Source organism: Lactuca virosa, chromosome 3 (genome assembly GCF_052849685.1).
Source record: "Lactuca virosa cultivar CGN04683 chromosome 3, Lactuca_virosa_CGN04683_v6, whole genome shotgun sequence".
Lineage (NCBI taxonomy): Eukaryota > Viridiplantae > Streptophyta > Magnoliopsida > Asterales > Asteraceae > Lactuca > Lactuca virosa.
In genome coordinates, this window is record NC_136428.1 from 91,880,370 (window position 1) to 91,898,547 (window position 18,178).

Here is an 18,178-nt window from a genome sequence, read left to right on the forward strand (position 1 = left end):
TTCTCCCTTCTCTTTTTTGTAATTTATATTGTACACTTTGGCCTCACTAGTTTCTTGCTAGTGAGTGTCTTTTAAAATAAAATTTTGCCGGTTCCAAAAAAATTAAAAATATACAATTTTTTTCCATCCTTTGAAGTAATTTAATATAATGTATTTTACAACCCCCAGTATTCAAATAATATAATTGAATCGAGTATCACAAATTCATCATAAGAACATTACTTATCCAAATGGGGCAAAACTGTAAATGAACAAACTGTTTGTACGTTTGTAAGCTGCCATAAAACGTTAACGCAGCTATCTGTTGTACCAAGCCGACAAACTCCGCCGCATGTGCTAACACACATGCAGTGATCTCCAGCTGTCCGATTTTAATCCAACGGCTCTAACAAAAAGTTGGCAAGTATTATCTAGTTTTGTTTTTTGTTTCCGTTCACCTGAACAAAAAATAAGACAAACAGTAGACAAAGAGGACTGGAGTGGCAACAGCCAGTTGTCGGTAAACAGAATCCGTATTACAGCCAATCACCGGTCGCCGCATAACATGAATCAAGGAAGATACCCTTATAATCTATCCGGTTTTGCCACGTACACATTCCCCGTTGTAACAAATTTTATACTCTTGTTAACTATTTATGATTATATGCAAAACTGATACCTGAATTTCAGTGTTTTCCAAAATAAACCGAAACTATAACTAACGTTTTGTCCAAATTCTTTAGCCTCCTTCTCTAACATATATTGGCTATAGTCGAATGTCCACATGTTATGTATATCGATTAGGATTGGATATTTTACTTTGTTATGGAAACATTTATTTTAAAAAATTTCAAATGTGTTTTGTAGAATTACACAAAATTGATTTTTGACAAAATAGCCCATTTTCGCTGAAATTTGGTGAGATTGTAGTATTTTTTGAAGCGATCAATTCAATGATGTATTAAGAGTTAAGACATTCTTATTATTGTAACTATAGAGAATCTTCTTATTGTGTGGTGTCAAATAGCTACATGCACTTTAAAAAAAACAATACTTTAATCTACGTTAATATTTATTTTATAATTATAATATATATCATAATTATCAGTAATTTACAATATGGGTTTGAATATTGAGAATAATTGTTATTCTATTATCTAGTCAATTTTTAATTGTTTAAATATAAAATTTTATAATAAATATTTATTTAATTTAATCTTAAAAGGAAAAATATGGAGGATGAACAAATACAACCAAACTATAAAAGAACGAAAGAAATATTATGCCTAAAAGAATGTCAAAATCAAACGTTGACAAGCATTGATAAAACCTGATACTTCAATTATGATAGAGTAACAATTTAATTTATAAGAAATCGAAATCTTATGTTTTAAAGTGAATAAATGTGTAATTTATTTGTAGACCACATGATATTTTCAATTTCATGTTTCCTATATGATTTAAAGATTTTGAAATGTTAGTTGATAGTTGCTACTGCACTTCTAGTAGTGTTGAGTTTTATTATTATTATTATTATTATTATTATTAAATACTTTAGTGTTAAATATATATTAAAAGAAGAAAATCAAAGTTTTTTTTTTATTTATTTTATTATTTTAGTGTTAACTAGGCTAGAGATAGTTACATTCATGATTGATGATTCTAACCAAAACCGAAAAGAGTGAAAGTTTGTGAATATTCATTTTTTACCATGAGACTAGAGTTGTCACAGAATTTAAAGAAGTGACTAAATTGAACATATTGATATCTTTTGGGATTAATTCCATAAATTCGTGTTTATATAAATATGCCCCCTCACACGCCAGCTGCAAGCATGCATATCGTTTCGTAATCTCTCTCTCTCTCTCTCTCTCTCTCTCTCTCTCTCTCTCTCTCTCTCTCTCTCTCTCTCTCTCTCTCTCTCTCTCTCCCCGGTAGGCTATGGAGGGAGGTTTTCAATCCCTGCTACTCGCCGGAAAATATGGAGTCGGTGATGATAATTTTTCAGCTCTTGCAAATTCCGAGGAGGCATACTTCAACAGAGACCTGAGTTTTCAGTCTTTCAATTTCGACAAATCGCTTTCGTTGATGCACTATCCGTACGGTTCATCAACACCGGACGCTAATCTTCAGAGTAGGAAAATCGGTGAATCTTCGAAGGAAAAGAGCAAATGGAGGTGCGTCGAGAGGGAGGAGAAACCTAAAAGGGTGAAAAATGAACCTTCAATGGAGCAATTCAACTTTAGTCCGGCGATTATGTTCGGTCAGTTACCGGAGCTCCAATCAGTGGAACAAATGAGGCAAACGGCCGAGAGGCATTTCAAACAGTCGTATTCGCAAATAGCAACTACTACCAATCCGCACATGCTCGAGCCGACATTGTCGCAGTTTCAGTTAACTCCAAACTACATCACTCCGGTGCCGCTGCGACAGATAAAACCTCCTATCCCTCCTCCGGCGAAGTTTTCTAATCGAGAGAAGGCGCGTAGGCGACGTAATACGCTCAGCGACAAGACGCGGACCTTACAGAAGGTGCTTCCATGGGACAAGAAGATGGACACGGCTACGACCTACGAAGAAACCTACAAGTACATTAAGTTTCTGCAAGCTCAGATCTCTGCTCTTGAATCAATGCCTGTTGCTTCTACTTCCTCCTCACCTCTCGGATCTGAAAACCCTAGGCAGATGATGAATCAATACGGCGGATTGGGGAAATTGAACAGACAACAACTGTTGGAGGTTCTAGTTAACTCTCCCTCGGCACAGACGGCATTGTATTCCAAAGGTTGCTGCATTTACTCGCTGGAACAGTTGATTTTGTTCAAGGACATCTCCAAGAAGAATTTCTTCCTCTCCGGCGGTTCTTCTGTTTTCTCTTGAATCTCTCATTTTCAAGGTAATTTTCCGATAATTAATTGATTCTCTCTGTTTAATCTCGTTAAAATTCTTCATTATTTTTACTTTCGAATCAAACTAAACTTCTGGTTTTCCATTTCTATTACAGTATCCAATCATCCGTTTTGGTCGTCTTTTGCAATTATCAGGCTCCGGCAGCAGGGTGAAGGTCAGATTAGGAGTAGTTTGGTTGTTTTGTTATGATCAGATTGGGAGTTTTAGCTGTAAAAAAAAAGTATGCATGAAGTCTCAGTTTAACAGTTTTGGTAATCATTACCTGTAGACTTTTTGTGTAATTTTTTGAAATGGACCCCGAATTGAAATCAGATCAAGATTTCCATTTTATCATTTCATTTCATGAAGTCGTACTATTGATGTTGATATTGATATTGTATGGTCAACCCAAAAACAACGTCGTTTTGGTGCTTGGAGTGATATTCACATGTAATCAAAGTTTGAGACAATCACAAGTCAAAGGAGGAACAATTTTTGACAAAAAGAAAATTGGTCTAAATAAGATTATTAATGTTTCTTAGAGAGCAAATTATATTTTTGCGTTGTTGCTTTTTTATCTACATATGGGAAATTAACTTTTGTTAAATTATTAATGTAATAGAATAGAAGAATATTTAAATATAAAACACGCTTCAATATATATTATCATGTCCAGTTAAAGGTTTTAATGGTTTACAAGTTTGCTTTATAAAATAAAAAAGAGGTTAAGTGGGTACATCTTAAAGTCACAAGTGTAACTCGTTGTCAAAACTCAAAAGTAAGATATTCAAATGAAGAGACTTTGACGTAAGCTAACTGATTTTCAATACCTCAATTCTTACTAAAATTTCAAGACCAATACTGTTTAATTGCAATCGCCATCTCAAACTTTCATTAAAATATGGGATAATGCCATGTACTACAATGAAGTTTTAGGTTAGTTCCGATTTGACAATTTATATTAATTTTTTTGTGCAATAAGTCATCTAATTTTTACTGTACATGTCAATTAAGCAACTATCATTAGTTTTTAACCATTCCTTAGTTAACCAGTTGTTATAAATTACACAAACGGTCCCTATGGTTAAAATTTTATTCATAGTTGGTCCCATAAATAGTAAAATTCATCATTTTTGAAACTCATGGGAACAAACTGTAACATTGTCATCGTGTACAAAATGTTTGTATCGTCACTCTGGGAACCAAGTAGAATGTTCGTATCGTGATGTTTCAACACCGGATCTGGAAGAACATTGAGTATCAAAAACAAGTCGTCGGCAGGTCCGCCTCTTCTTCTGGCGTTACCTTCTGAGCTAACTCTCAACCGGTTACCGGAATCGACACTAAAATGGACTTTGTCACACCCCCGAACCAGACGGCGGAAACGTCCGGGGCTTGCGCGTGACTTCATCTTGTAATATCATCACAATTGTATATAATTGAAACAAGACAACATCATCATCATGCATATCAAATGCAATCAACATTGTTTACATCAAGTACAATATCATAAATTACATGTTCAAAATATTTAATGTATGTTGATAACAAAATATAACAAATTCCACCATTTCCTGCTGACTTTTCTCCTTAACGATTCCATGAGAATACAAGTTATTTTGAAAAACGTCAACATATATAATGTTGGTGAGTTCATAAGCATATTTGAATGAAAAGTTTTGAATGGTTTGTAAACACCAGAAAATCCGATATTTTCTGAAAATGGTTTGAACGTGATGTATCAAAATCAAATATTAATGCATGTGTGTTTTCTATATTTGGAATGTATATAAAAAAAATGTAATCCAGATAAAAACCTTGTATTTTCTGTAGTACGTAAAAGATATTGTTTAACAGTTAATACCACAGAAAATCCGATATTTTCTGTTTATAAAAGTGTTGTGGTCTCAACCCCAATACCGAATGACAGTATATGTATGTTTTTGTATCCACGAGATTTTATAGATATTCTATAAAATTATGTTGGAGAAGATTTCTAAGTGAGCCGTTTTAACCATACTTAATTTTTGACGAGTTCGCCTGTCGTGGCGTTCTTAGGCGCCGACTTGATTTACGGTAAGGTTTGTCGCCCTAGACTGGCCTAGTTTAGCTGTAGCGAACAACTCAGGTGTGAGGAGTCACCCCGTATAGATCTATACACAAACTCTCGCTCTACCTCCAAGAGATTCTGGTTATAACTACAGGCTACGATCATACACTCTAGAGGTATCAACCGACAAGTCTCACTAGATCATTTATTGTTTTCACACGAGTATTGAATTACGCTATGTATAATGTTTTCGTATATATAGTTAAGATTTGCAAAGCCCAGAAAATAGGTATATGAATGTATAAGGCCCATCAGACATGTAAGGGAGCAGTTATGGCCCACTAAGCATGTGATGTATAGATTGGGCCCATTAAGCATGTTAATGGGTCACAAAGGCCCAAATTAACATGTGGTAATCATATTAGGCCCAACAAACATGTGAACGGGCCACAAAGGCCTAAATGGACATGTAATGGATATAATAGACCCAATATCACGAAATTTGCTTTTATGGCCCCAAACACATATTAAATATTATTTTAGGCCCATTTCTATAGAAATTGACATTTTTGGTCCAAATATATATAAAATATTGTTTTTGGCCCAATTTTACCAAAATTTACATTTTCAGCCCATTTTTGATAAAAATGGCATTTTCGGCCCAAGTTTTGGAAAAATTTGCATTTTTAGCCCAAATCCAAATAGTGTGGCATTTTCAACCCATAAAACCGTAAGTTTTACATTTTAGCCTCAAACTTGTGTAAAATAGCAATTTAATCCATGAAAATCAGAATTTTTACAACTTTGGCCCATTAAAACCGAAAAGCCCATTTTTAAGGCCCATTATGCAAAAATTTACGTTTTTTGGCCCCTTTGTCACCAAAATATCGTAAAAACCCATTTCTTTTATAAAAATGACTCCTTTAGTCCTTGTAAAACCGTAAATGCCAAGAAAGTCTCATCTTTTTGGTTATTTGTCAAAAATGGCCATTTTTCAAGATTTTGTTTAGTTTCTTATGAATCTTCACATGTTTAGCACATTTATCCTTATGGTAAGTTGTATAAAGTGTTGTAGTTTCCAAATATTGACTAGATCTATGAAGTTCTTTACACAATCACAACATACACTTAGAAAACACACATAAACATGCACAAATACATAGATCTAACACATAGCAACTTGTATTCTCCCCCAAAAACCAAGTAAAACCGAAAAACAAGGGGTATGAACTCTCTTTGCTTTGATGTTTTCGGTTCTTGGTGGTAAAATGAGTAGATCTCGGCCCTAAGAAGCTTCTTGAGAAGGATTTCGAACTTGGATGGTTCTAAGGAACATGATCCACAAAAACATAGGTGTAAGAGAAGTGATTTAAGTGTAAAGATGTAGTAAATCAACTTAGGTTGGTAAGATCTTACCTAGGATGATGATCTTGATGAAAAACCCTCTTGAAGACACACACAAAAACTCGAAAACTAAGAGGAGGAAGGAGGTGTTCTTGAGAGATTTCTTGAGAGGTTTTTGAAAGAAAATGAGATGGTGAGGGATGAGGGTTCGACCGAGGGTAATAAGAAGAGGGGGAAGAGAAAATTTGAAGTGATGTTTGCATAGATACCCACCATGCAAACATGAGGTGTTAAAGCCAAATAAATCCTTCATTTCTTCTTTTGTTTGTTTATATGCATAATGTGGGTTGGGCCGAGATTTGAGCTAGGAAGAAAGAAATTGAGGAGATTTGAGCCTTTACTTGAATTGTTTGAATTCATGAAGCCCAAAAATTATTTTTCGGCCCATTGGGCCCTTATGAGGGTTCACGGCCCAATGAAGCCCAAAAAAAGTTCACGGCCCATTAGAAATAAGAAGGTTCATTCTAGGCCCACATGACCCATAATGCTAAAATCTTAGGAATGTGGGTCAACTTAGGGCCCAATTAGGAGAATCCTAGCTCATATAAAACTGGAACCGGGATTTCTAGGGTTTCCAACCCTTAATTGAACATATGAGATGTATTTGAATGAGTATAGAGTATGATATTCATTTAGAGTACAAGTTATTACACTAGATGAATGTTTTCATGAGAATAGAATTTCCTAGCTAAAATGCTAGTTGTGACAGACTTTGAGGCTGATTCGTTTTGACTTTCGGACTCACCCTTCGCCGGAGCATGTGGTGCAGGGAGTTGAGATTTCTCCAGTTCCTTTATAGGAGGAGCAAGGAGCAGGTGGTGACTTGTTAGAAGATGACGATGAGAGTTCTGGCGGAGGATATGACTTGGCCTTGACCACCACATGGGGAGCAGCGAGAACTAGTGGTTCTGGGTTTGGCGTCGATCCTTTGCAAGTTTGACAAGTGTCGAGTTTTTATATTTTGATTTCTTTTTCGATTCCGAATATAGCTTCTTTGAATTTTAGAATGAGGTTGTAGCCTTGATCTTCACCTTCCGTGTCCATGTTCCGGGAGCTCCGACCGCCCATTCCACCGCCCATGCCGCCCAAGCCGAATAGTGATTCCAAGATATTAAATGGGTTACTGAAATCTTTGTTGGATTAGATTAATTTGGGAAATTTTTAGAAGTGAACGATTGTGATGTGAAAAGTTTGTTGATTTTAATGATTTTTTTAGTGGATTGAACTTACTCTGTTACCCATGTCGTCGGCACCTTTGAGTCCGGCCTCACTGTACCAACATGGTTTAATATCGTCTCACAAAACATGCATTGAGAAGAAGGGGAATTTTGTCATTTACTGCAGATGTAAGATTTAAAAAAAATGATGAATTTTTCTACTTTTAGGACCAATTACAAATAAATATTTAACCATAGGGGTCATTCGTGTAATTTAGAACAACTGGTTAACGGAGAAATAGTTAAAAACTAACGATAATAGCTTAATTGACATGTACAGTAAAAGTTCGATGACCTATTGCGCAAAAAAGTAACATAAATGGCCAAATCGGACCAAACCCAAAACTTCATTGTACTACAGTGTCATTATCCTTAAAATGTTAAGAAACATTTTTCTACGCATATAACCACTCAATTTCAAAAGTTTTTTTTCATTCTCTTTTTAGAGCCATTTTTAAAGCTCATTGCATGAAGACTTGTATTAGTAGGGATATACAATTCTTCTGTAGATGTTGGAATTTTTTTGAACTCTTATGCAACTTAATGATCTACTTAAACAAGTTACACATATATATGGCAATGACTAGTATTGAGCTCTTATGTTTAATGTAAATGCATGCAGAAAAAAGGATATACTTTTCCACATTAGAGGTGCATACAAAACCATTTTGTTTTTTTGGAATTTCCGAAATCCTATCCGTTCCAGACTTTTAAATATACGGGTCCAATAATCCTCTCCCTCAGTGTTTGGATTGGATATCCAAAACTTTTGAAATTGGATTTTATCCGTAAAAAATCATATAATTTTCAACTAAAGTCTGAATTAACCTCGGTATATGCATTTCTCCGGTGACCCATCACATGAAGAAACAATGTCATTCTAGGGACTTACAACTATAAAGATGTATGCTCCCACTTGCTTTCGTCTACACTTAACACTTGGTGTTCCAATGGAACTTCATGATGTCTCCATCAAGACTCCATTCAATATGGCTCCTTGCTTGGTTGATTTTTCTCTTCATTTATTTTCAATATAAATATAATACACTTTCCTATCTAACCTATTATTTATAATGATTGCATGGAAAAATACATTACAAACAAATAAAGAAATGGCATTTAAGTCAAGATTAAACTAATTTAAAAAGTCCACACAACCCAAAACATCGCAAACGTAGGTCATAATATGAGGCAATGAGTTATCGGACCGATACAAAAAAAAAAAAAAAAAAACATTATTTTGATAAGGATTGTAAAAAGTAATATACGAAACAATCATTTTTTATATGTTACGATGTCAATATATTTTCCTTAAAACATAAACATATAACCACACTTCATGATTTTGATTGTATGAAACATACAATCCAAATCAAAAGAGAATCAAAATTAGTTCCCTCTTTCTTTATTTGTTTTTGCTTTCATCTTTGGTTAAATATGTAACTCATAGTAACACATGTAAACCAATTTGTGTTACCGACATGTTGTCTCATGGACATATTTCTAACATGTACAAAATATTAATTAACTATAACTTAATTGTATAAAGTGCCAAGATAATTCTCATTTATCATTTATTGTCTCAAAAATCAATGCTAAAATAGATCTAATAAAACTCAGGATTTTTTATAAGGAGTAAATTTTTTAAAATTTATTCTAAAATAGAGTTTGTCGAACAGAATTAATTCTTTTGCAAATTGGTTTTTTACACGATTTGTTTTGTTTAGAATCTTCGAACTCAAGTCAGATTTTTTATTCTAATTCCTAACATAAAATGATCCGGTGAAATTTCTTTTCTTTATTTTTCAAACTCAATTATGATTTTTGAACATTTTTTCTAGAAAAGGTAGCTCGAAATTTCGAACTTCGTAAAAAAATCTTGATTTTCCATCTTGTTTTTGTCTCTTTAATAATTCTTTTTTTTTTATTCAATGCACATTCGAAATTTCTCGAGACAACTTCATGTCTTTAACATGTAACATGTGGTTTGCAATAATGAAATTATGGACTAAAAATAGGCCCAACCTATGGGGATGGGGAAGTCGGGCGAACGTCATATGTTTATGGGGAAGCCACAGTGGACGATATGCTAAAACACCTAAATACACTGCATATCTTATTCTAATCAATTCCTAATTGAAACCTACAAGACTCGAATACCTGTCATATGGAATGAATGGTGTCTTATATGATAGGCTATCGGTTAGTTGGCTTAAAACATATAGAAACTCTCATACATAAAAAAGAAAATGTATTAGGATTTAGTGCGGTTATTATATATGTAACATCCCGAGCTTTCAAGTATTATTAAATTCTTCATTTGGTATTTAAATATGTCATTTTGGGTCCTTGGAGTATAAAGATGTAGCCTTAAGAAGCCCTAGTGGAAAAATGGTGATTTTTGTGTAACATCCTAAAATTCAAGACCAAAAATTTCATTTTTAATTTAATAATTATAAAACCATTTGTCTAAAAACATCATAGAACAATTCATATCCAAAACCAATGTATCAATAATCAAATCATGTCATGATAAAACAACATCAGAGTATAACTCCCAAGAATCTCATGTGCGGAAAATGTAGTGTGATGCGTTGTGATCATGTCGGCTCCTTTACCTTCGAAGAGGAAGTACCTGAAACCAAAACTATAAACCGTAAGCACAAAGTTTAGTGAGTTCCCCCATCATACCACATATCATACAATACACATACTGCCTAGCATATCCGGGTGCTGGCCTACCCCTTCGGTCTCTTTCAACCGGTAACTGCCTAGCATATCAGAGTGCTGGCCTACCCCTTCGGTCTCTTTCAACCGGTAACTGCCTAGCATATCAGGGTGATGGCCTACCCCTTCGGTCTCTATCAACCGGTAACTGCCTAGCATATCAGGGTGCTGGCCTACCCCTTCGGTCCTTTCGACCGGTAACGGGGACTATGTCACCCCTACTACTGCCATATATCATTCTAATAAATAAACACATAAATCACATACTGCCTAGAATATCAGGGTGCTGGCCTACCCCTTCGGTCCTTTCGACCGGTAACGGTGTCTGTCCTACCCCTCCTACCACTATCACATAATATCATAGCATACTAGCACATAAAGAATAACAGATAGTGGCATACCAGACAGTTATCACAAAGACAATCATCTCTACTATATCTCCTACTAGTGGTCCGACATTGGTGCCTTAGACCCACTTCTACTGGAAGGTAACTCACCTCAAATGTCATGAAGTAGCTGAACTGCCCTCGGCTCCGGAATCAACTCCACTCAAACTCCTACACATAAAAACCTCCTTTAATTACCCTTTCATACTCATACCCCCCCCCCCCCCCCAAGGGTCAACCTTGGTCAAAGTCCAAGTTAAAGTCAACCTTTTGGTCAAAGTCAACCTTCTGAGTTGACTCAGCTCGCCGATTTGGTCCATCAACTTGTCGAGTTCCGAAAATCATAATCTTTTTAAATCACGATCCAACTCGTCAAGTTTTCCTCCAACTCGCCGAGTTCCTCTTTCTTAACAGAAACGAGACTTCCTAACACAACTCATCGAGTTCCCTTATGGAATCGTCGAGTTCCATGGACATAGTCGGGAACGTTCGGCCAAACTCGTCGAGTTCCTATATGAAATCGCCAAGTCCCTTGCATTTCTAGTCTATTCAGTCCTTTTCTCATATCTAAGGTTCCATAATACAGATCCATATTGTTTCCATAATCCATTTCTGTAAAGTTGACAACTTGATGGCTTTGCATGCCTCAAGTAAACCCAAACTCGAGATATAGCAACCTAATTTCATGGACATGGCCTTTTCTTGGACAAGGACGGGTTTAAGACCCTTTTTATGATTCTAAAGGCCAAATAACACTGGAAATGGGAATCCTTAGCATAAGATCTATGAAGGGTATCATGATTCCCACAATGGGGTCTAAAAGACCCATAAAGCAAAACTAAAAGAGATCTAAGCTATGAATCATCAAGGTGAGGACTTTTTATCTCAAAATGCTGCCAAAGATGGACGAAATCCCAGATTCTACTGCTCCTCTTCAAGCTTGATGACTTCTAGTTCTTCCAACTCCTTCACCAAGCACAAAAACACACATAAATCCACTCAAAACTTCAAGTTTCTCACTAAAGAGCTCACAATGCGATTTAGGGTTTCAAGGAGGCTGATGGAGGGTTGAGGGAAAGGATTAAGTCCTTTAAATAGGGTGCAAAACCCTGAAAATTAGGGTTTCACTCTGGCAGTCCTACTTGTCGAGTTGAGGCTCTCAACTCGTCGAGTAGACTTCGCATCCCGCGTCCAAATTTCGTTCCTACTCGACGAGTTTGGGGCATCCAACTGTAAGGTCCTGAAACGGATCTTACCAGTAATCAAATAGCAAACACAGTTAATAACAATAAAGAACAAGTAGAAACAAGAATGATAACAAGCTTGCACACGCTTTCTATTAGAAATAACGTCTGGTACAACTTGTGGTAATAGCAGCCGTGAACTCTGTGGCATCAACAACTGAAAAAAGACCTAGCACACCTCTATATATACTGGACCTGGGCCGGCCTTGGGTTTACAGCCGTAAACAGGCTTACGGCCGTAAACTCATTGTTGGGCCGTAAACTACACACAATCTACCAAAAGCTATAAATTGACTCAAAAGAACCTATTACATAGAAAGCCTAGACCAAACCACTAATTAGACCCTTCAATCTCCCCCTTGGTTTGGTGCTAGCTTGAAGTCAATCTTTGTCCACGATCATCACATCATCCAGCCCCATAGCTCCATTCCACATCCGCTTGTTTATAATCTCAGCAACCATAGTGGTGTATTCTTTCGCAGCATACTCAAATATCTCCTCAGCAACCTGGATCTGAAAATGACTTAAATGATGAATGTCCCATTTTCTAAACTGGATCAAATCCCTTCTATCATACAAACGAATGCAACCCTCCTTAAGTTTGATGACAGCAGATGCTGTGGTTTCATCAAATACCCAGTAGAGCATAGAGCTTAAGGATCCATCCGAGTAATCTTGAAGCACGGGAATCTGTTTGACCTGATTTGTAGCAGGCCACATCACCACCTGGAGGGGATTACCAGTTTTGGGATCAATGACATCAGGATACTGCTTTATCATAGATTCAGCAGTCTTCATAGATGGAAAACCCTTCTTTACTTGATCTTCCAGAAAGTGTTTGAAGTTAGTTGCTTGTTGATTATCTGTCGGGTTTGAGAATGGAGATTGAGATAGCTATGAAAGATCCACCCTGGTCCAAGAGTTAAAATCATGACAATCCTTGTAGAGCTCCGTCTTGCCGCTCTTTCTGCGAACAATCCACATTTTATGGGGATCATGAAAACCCCAAGAAACGATTCCTGACCTATCACCATACGTGTCTCTAAACCTTACGACTTCGAGATCAGTAACAGTGATTGTGGATTGATTTCCTGGTGCATTCTTGTCGGAACTCCTCTTGAACAGGAGTTGTCCCTTCTCGGCGGCTTTGTCTTGTTTATCTCGAATAATCTCTGCAACATGTGGGGCATGAGCAGGTGCTTCTTTAAAATGATTCACCACTCGAGAAGTCTGAGCAGTTGGCACGGCAATAGGATGAGCCTGAGAGTGAAGATCGATTCTATGCTCATCTGCGGATGTCTTATACTTATCACCAAAGTCTTCTTCAAGCGTCTTCTTGAGATTAAAGTAGCTGGAGGTCAGAAGATTGAAATGATCTTGGAGCTCAGAGATTTGCCTGGACTTGATTGCTTTATCTTCTTGGAGATCAGAAACTTGAATCTTCAAATTTGTATTCTCACTCAAGAGTTCTTCAACACGAATGCTTAGCTCAATATTTTTCTGATCCTGCACATTCACTCTTTTCTGAAGCTCGTCTATCACGGAGTCATATTCTCTTGACTGACCTTCTCCAAAAGCAATTCCTTTGCCCTTAGAGGAAGGTGCGGCAGCTTGTTCCTGAGCAAGATGCAAGGCCAAACGCACAGAGGCTGCATCGAAATCAGTTCTTGGAGGAGAGAATCCTGGTGGAATAGAAGAGCCACCGGCTTCAAAAAATGTGCTAGTGCCTTCACGTAAAGGTTTCGTAGTTACAATTGCACGAGTGGTAGTTGGAGTAAATGGCAAGCCCTGAGACAAGTTATAATCCAGATGCCCGAATCTAGGATCTCGTCGTCTTCTTTTGAATGGAGGCTGCGAAGTCTGGTCTATTGAGAAATCACCCTGAAGTGGTTCAGATGTAGGTGAGACAATGTCAAGGGGAGGAATCCCTGATACTGTCACCATTGGAATTGTAGAAACAACCACTTGTTCTGTAGTTATGGGTGTTGATTCGAGAACGTCTTCTGTATCCCTACTCTCCGTTGCCGTGTGAGCAACATCACTGAGATTATCTAGCAGCGAGTTGAGATTGACATTTGACAGAAAGTCATCATTGGTTCCAAAATTAGTTGGGATCTCATCTCTATCGAAACCTGTGAGATCAAGGTCTTCATATTGATTAGGCTCAGCAGTATTCTTGGAAGACCCTTCATTGTAATCTCCTTCAAAAATTTTAAAAACAAATCCTTTTGAGGATTAAAATTAAAACTGAAATTAAAAATAAAACAAAATAAAATAAAATACAATTAATCTGCAAAATTTAAAAATTAAAAAATAATCGTTAAATTTTAACAGTTAATTAAATAAAATTAAAAATAAGATTAAAAATTAAAAAAATAAAAATAAAAATAAAAATAAATAAAAGTAACATCAAATAAAATATATAACTTAAAGAATTTAATTACTGAGAATAAATTTGTGACGCTGGGATCAAAGTTGTTGGACAGCCCTATTCCACTTGTCGGTACCCTTATTTTCACGTCTTCGTCTGATCGATCGCCAGTATTGTGGTCCACTTAAGCACGAAACATTTGTGACATAATTTTGGACAATTTACCAATAACATGACATTTTTAGCCCTTATTCTTAAATAAATTTCCTAGGGACCATTTAGTTGACGACGACCAGGGATATTGTTGTCCACCTAAATTGAGCAGCGAGATCTACAGACAATCTGCATGTGTTCAATTTTAATTGTACTAGAACGTGTTTCCCGCTTCCTGATATGCTCCAGCCATCAAGGACTTCCATAATACTCCTTACACCGGGTGAGCAGACAATTATTAAGAGAGAAAAAAAGATTTAGAGTGCATATGCTATACATCCAGGTCGGATCTCTTCCAATCACGCAGAGGATGAAACATATGACTAACTGAAGTTTTAGAGGGATTGAGAAGAGAATGATGCATATACTGTGTACCAGGTCGGATTATGAGTCACGCAGAGGAGACAGTATATGGCTAACAGATAGAAAGAATTGCATAGAGAGAAGATGCAGAGAGATAGAATTGCATATGTCACAGTCCAGGTCGGAACTCTCGATCACGCAGAGGAGGCAACATATGACTAACAGACAGAAAGCAAGAAAATAACCTTCTACAGACCTAGTTTATCGGAATTCCCCAGTCACCCCATCAAAACCGGAATTAAGGACGGAATCCGCACATCAAGGAAAAGTGAATCCACAGTTCTAGATACGGGTTCTTTAGTGTGACCAGTAGATTCCCGTGTATATCTCCCTGCTCAACCTATCTGAGCGTCGCAATGTCAGGCTAAACGGATCTAACTAGGTCAATGTTTGTCAAGTCCTTGAATTACTTATGTTCAACTCTCCCTAGTCAAGTCCATTTAAAATATTTCGTGCCTACCAGCGCATCGAGCACAGAGCGTAGACAATTCAATTTAGGTACGTTACGCAGATTTAGATTGCCCGTTATCACTTGCTAATATCATTTCCCGTCACAACACCTGCAAACAAGACTATCAGCAATATTTTTTATATTCTGATTTTTTATGTTTTTGGATTTTTGAAAATTTTATTGTTTTTGGATTTTGATTATTTCTCCCCCTAAATTTGTGCATGGGTGAGAATAAAAATAAAATGAAATAAAATGCGCAAATTTAAATTATCCAACCTACAGAAACAGAAATAAATTTAAAAAATTAAGAAGAATTAAGAAAACAGGAAAACAAAACAAAAAAAACTTAATCCTCAAAACGAATCATTTTCAGAAATCCCACAAGCACATCGAAACGAGCTTTGTTAAAAGGCTTAGTGAACAGATCCGCCACATTGTTAGCAGTGGGAACCTGTTCCAGCCGGATTAGAGAACGTTCATAACAATCTCTGATGAAATGGATTTTAATATCGATGTGCTTGGTTTTAGAATGTTGTACTGGATTTTTGGCAATTTGAATTGCGGCCTCATTATCACAGTAAATGGGGGGTTTCTAAGTAATTCAAACCGTAGTCCAACAGTTGATGTTGGATCCAGATAACTTGAGAACAACAGGCAGATGCAACAACATATTCCGCCTCCGCTGTTGAGGTTGAGACAGTGTGTTGCTTCTTGCACTGCCAAGAGACTAGTCTGTCACCAAGATATTGACACCCTCCTGAAGTAGATTTCCTGTCAAGCTCACAACCTCCATAATTACTGTCAGCAAAAGCATATAAATCAAATTCATAATTCTTTGGATACCAAACACCCAATTTTGGGCTACCTTTGATATACCGAAAAATTCTTTTGACAGCAATAAGATGTGAAAGTTTTGGATTAGCCTGATAACGTGCGCATTGACAAACTGCAAACATAATGTCTGGACGGCTTGCAGTAAGATACATCAACGATCCGATCATCGATCTGTAGAGAGTGTGATCTACGGAGTCGCCATCAGTATCTGGAGTCAGAAGAGGTCTTTCAGCCATTGGTGTCGATGCAGATTTAGCGTCGTGAAACCCGAACTTCTCAAGAATATCCTCCACATACTTGGCTTGATGTAGCAGGATGCCGGTTGAATTTTGTTTGACCTGAAGCCCCAAAAACATGGTCATTTCCCCCAATGAACTCATTTCGAACCTCTTTTTCATAACACCTTCGAATTCCTTGCAAAGCTGTGGACTGGTCGACCCAAAGATAATGTCGTCAACATAGATTTGAACCAGAATCTGATCACTACCGACATGCTTGATAAACAAAGTTTGATCGATAGTGCCACGAGAGTAACCATGCTCGAGCAAGTGCTTTGTTAGAGTCGCATACCACGCTCGAGGAACTTGATGTAACCCATACAATGCCTTGTCCAACTTGTAGACATGATTAGGAAATTTCGAGTCAACGAACCCAGGGGGTTGATCAACGTAGATTTCTTCCTTCACCTTGCCATACAAGAAGGCAGTCTTGACGTCCATTTGGTAAACGGTGAAGTTCCTGTAAGAGGCATATGCAAGGAAGATACGAATAGCCTCCAAGCGAGCTACTGGAGCATAAACTTCAGTGTAATCAAGACCCTCGACTTGTCGAAACCCGCGAACCACCAATCTAGCTTTATTTCGCACTATAACCCCTGAATCATCCTGCTTGTTTCGATAGACCCATCGTGTGTCAAGAGACTTTTTGCCCTTTGGCAACTCAACCAATTTCCAAACCCCGAGTTTTTCAAATTGATGTAATTCTTCATGCATTGCATCTACCCAGCTGGGCTCATTCAGAGCCATTTCAACATTCTTGGGCTCCATTTGAGAGATAAAGCAAGAGTAAAGACAAGTATTGACATCTCCACTCTGACTTCTGGTTTTAACGCCGTCTCCCAGCTGACCAATGATGTTTTCGATCGGATGATCGCGTTGAATCCTGGAGGGTATCTCTTGGCTGATATCATTAAGCGAGACAGGAAGATTGTGAATATTGACACCTCCTTCATTTGCTGATTGAGCCGCGCCAGACGACTCTGCCACAAAGTCATTTGAAATATCTTCAGGAAAGAGTAGCTCCATAAAGGTTGAAGTAACAGCAGAAGCATCTTTAGACATCAACTCTCTTTCTATAGGAGTGAGCGGTGTAGTTTCAGCATCAGGAGTATCACTCTGAACTAGAGATTTTGGACTATCATGATGTACAGATGACTCCCCCTCAGGCGAAGCAGAGGACTCCCCCTCAGGCGAAGCAGGAGACTCCCCCTCAGGCGAAGCAGAGGACTCCTCCTCAGGTTGTGAAGAGGATACCGTTGGAGGTCTGTAGACAACTTCTTCGTCTTCGTCTTCAGAAACATTCTTCGAACCGGAGACAGATCCAGATGAGCTACCTGAAAACACATTTATGGACTTGAAAAGAGATGTGTAATCAAATAACCAATCCGGACCTACTCGAGCATCCGTCTCATTTTCTTCCAACCAGTGCACATCATAAGATTCTACAACCTGCTTTGTCTTCTTATTGTAGACCCTATAAGCGGTGCGAGCAGCATACCCTACGAAGTAACAATCATCGGCTTTGGCATTAAACTTCGGGTTGGTTTCTAAGTGAAGAAGGGTGCAAGGGCAGCCAAATACACGGAAATGACTGACTGAAGGCTTGTGACCATATAGAATCTCATACCGAGTCTTCATCTGAGCTTTGTTGATCAACACGCGATTCTGAACGTAGCAAGCAGTGTTTATCGCCTCGGACCAAAAGAAAACTGGTAGTTTGGAGTCACACAGCATCGTCCTTGCAGCGTCTTTTAAAGTTATGTTTCTCCTCT

General features: G+C 37.4%; 1 protein-coding gene across 1 annotated transcript; it reads left to right on the forward strand.

Annotated features, from left to right (window-relative positions):
- The first annotated feature begins 1,912 nt into the window (after positions 1-1,912).
- LOC145162485 (basic helix-loop-helix (bHLH) DNA-binding superfamily protein) lies at positions 1,913-3,082 on the forward strand. Its single transcript, XM_079081618.1, has 2 exons — positions 1,913-2,875; positions 2,984-3,082. The coding sequence occupies exon 1, from the start codon at positions 1,921-1,923 to the stop codon at positions 2,857-2,859; it is 939 nt and encodes a 312-aa protein (XP_078937744.1). The 5' UTR covers positions 1,913-1,920; the 3' UTR covers positions 2,860-2,875; positions 2,984-3,082.
- The last annotated feature ends 15,096 nt before the right edge of the window (positions 3,083-18,178 follow it).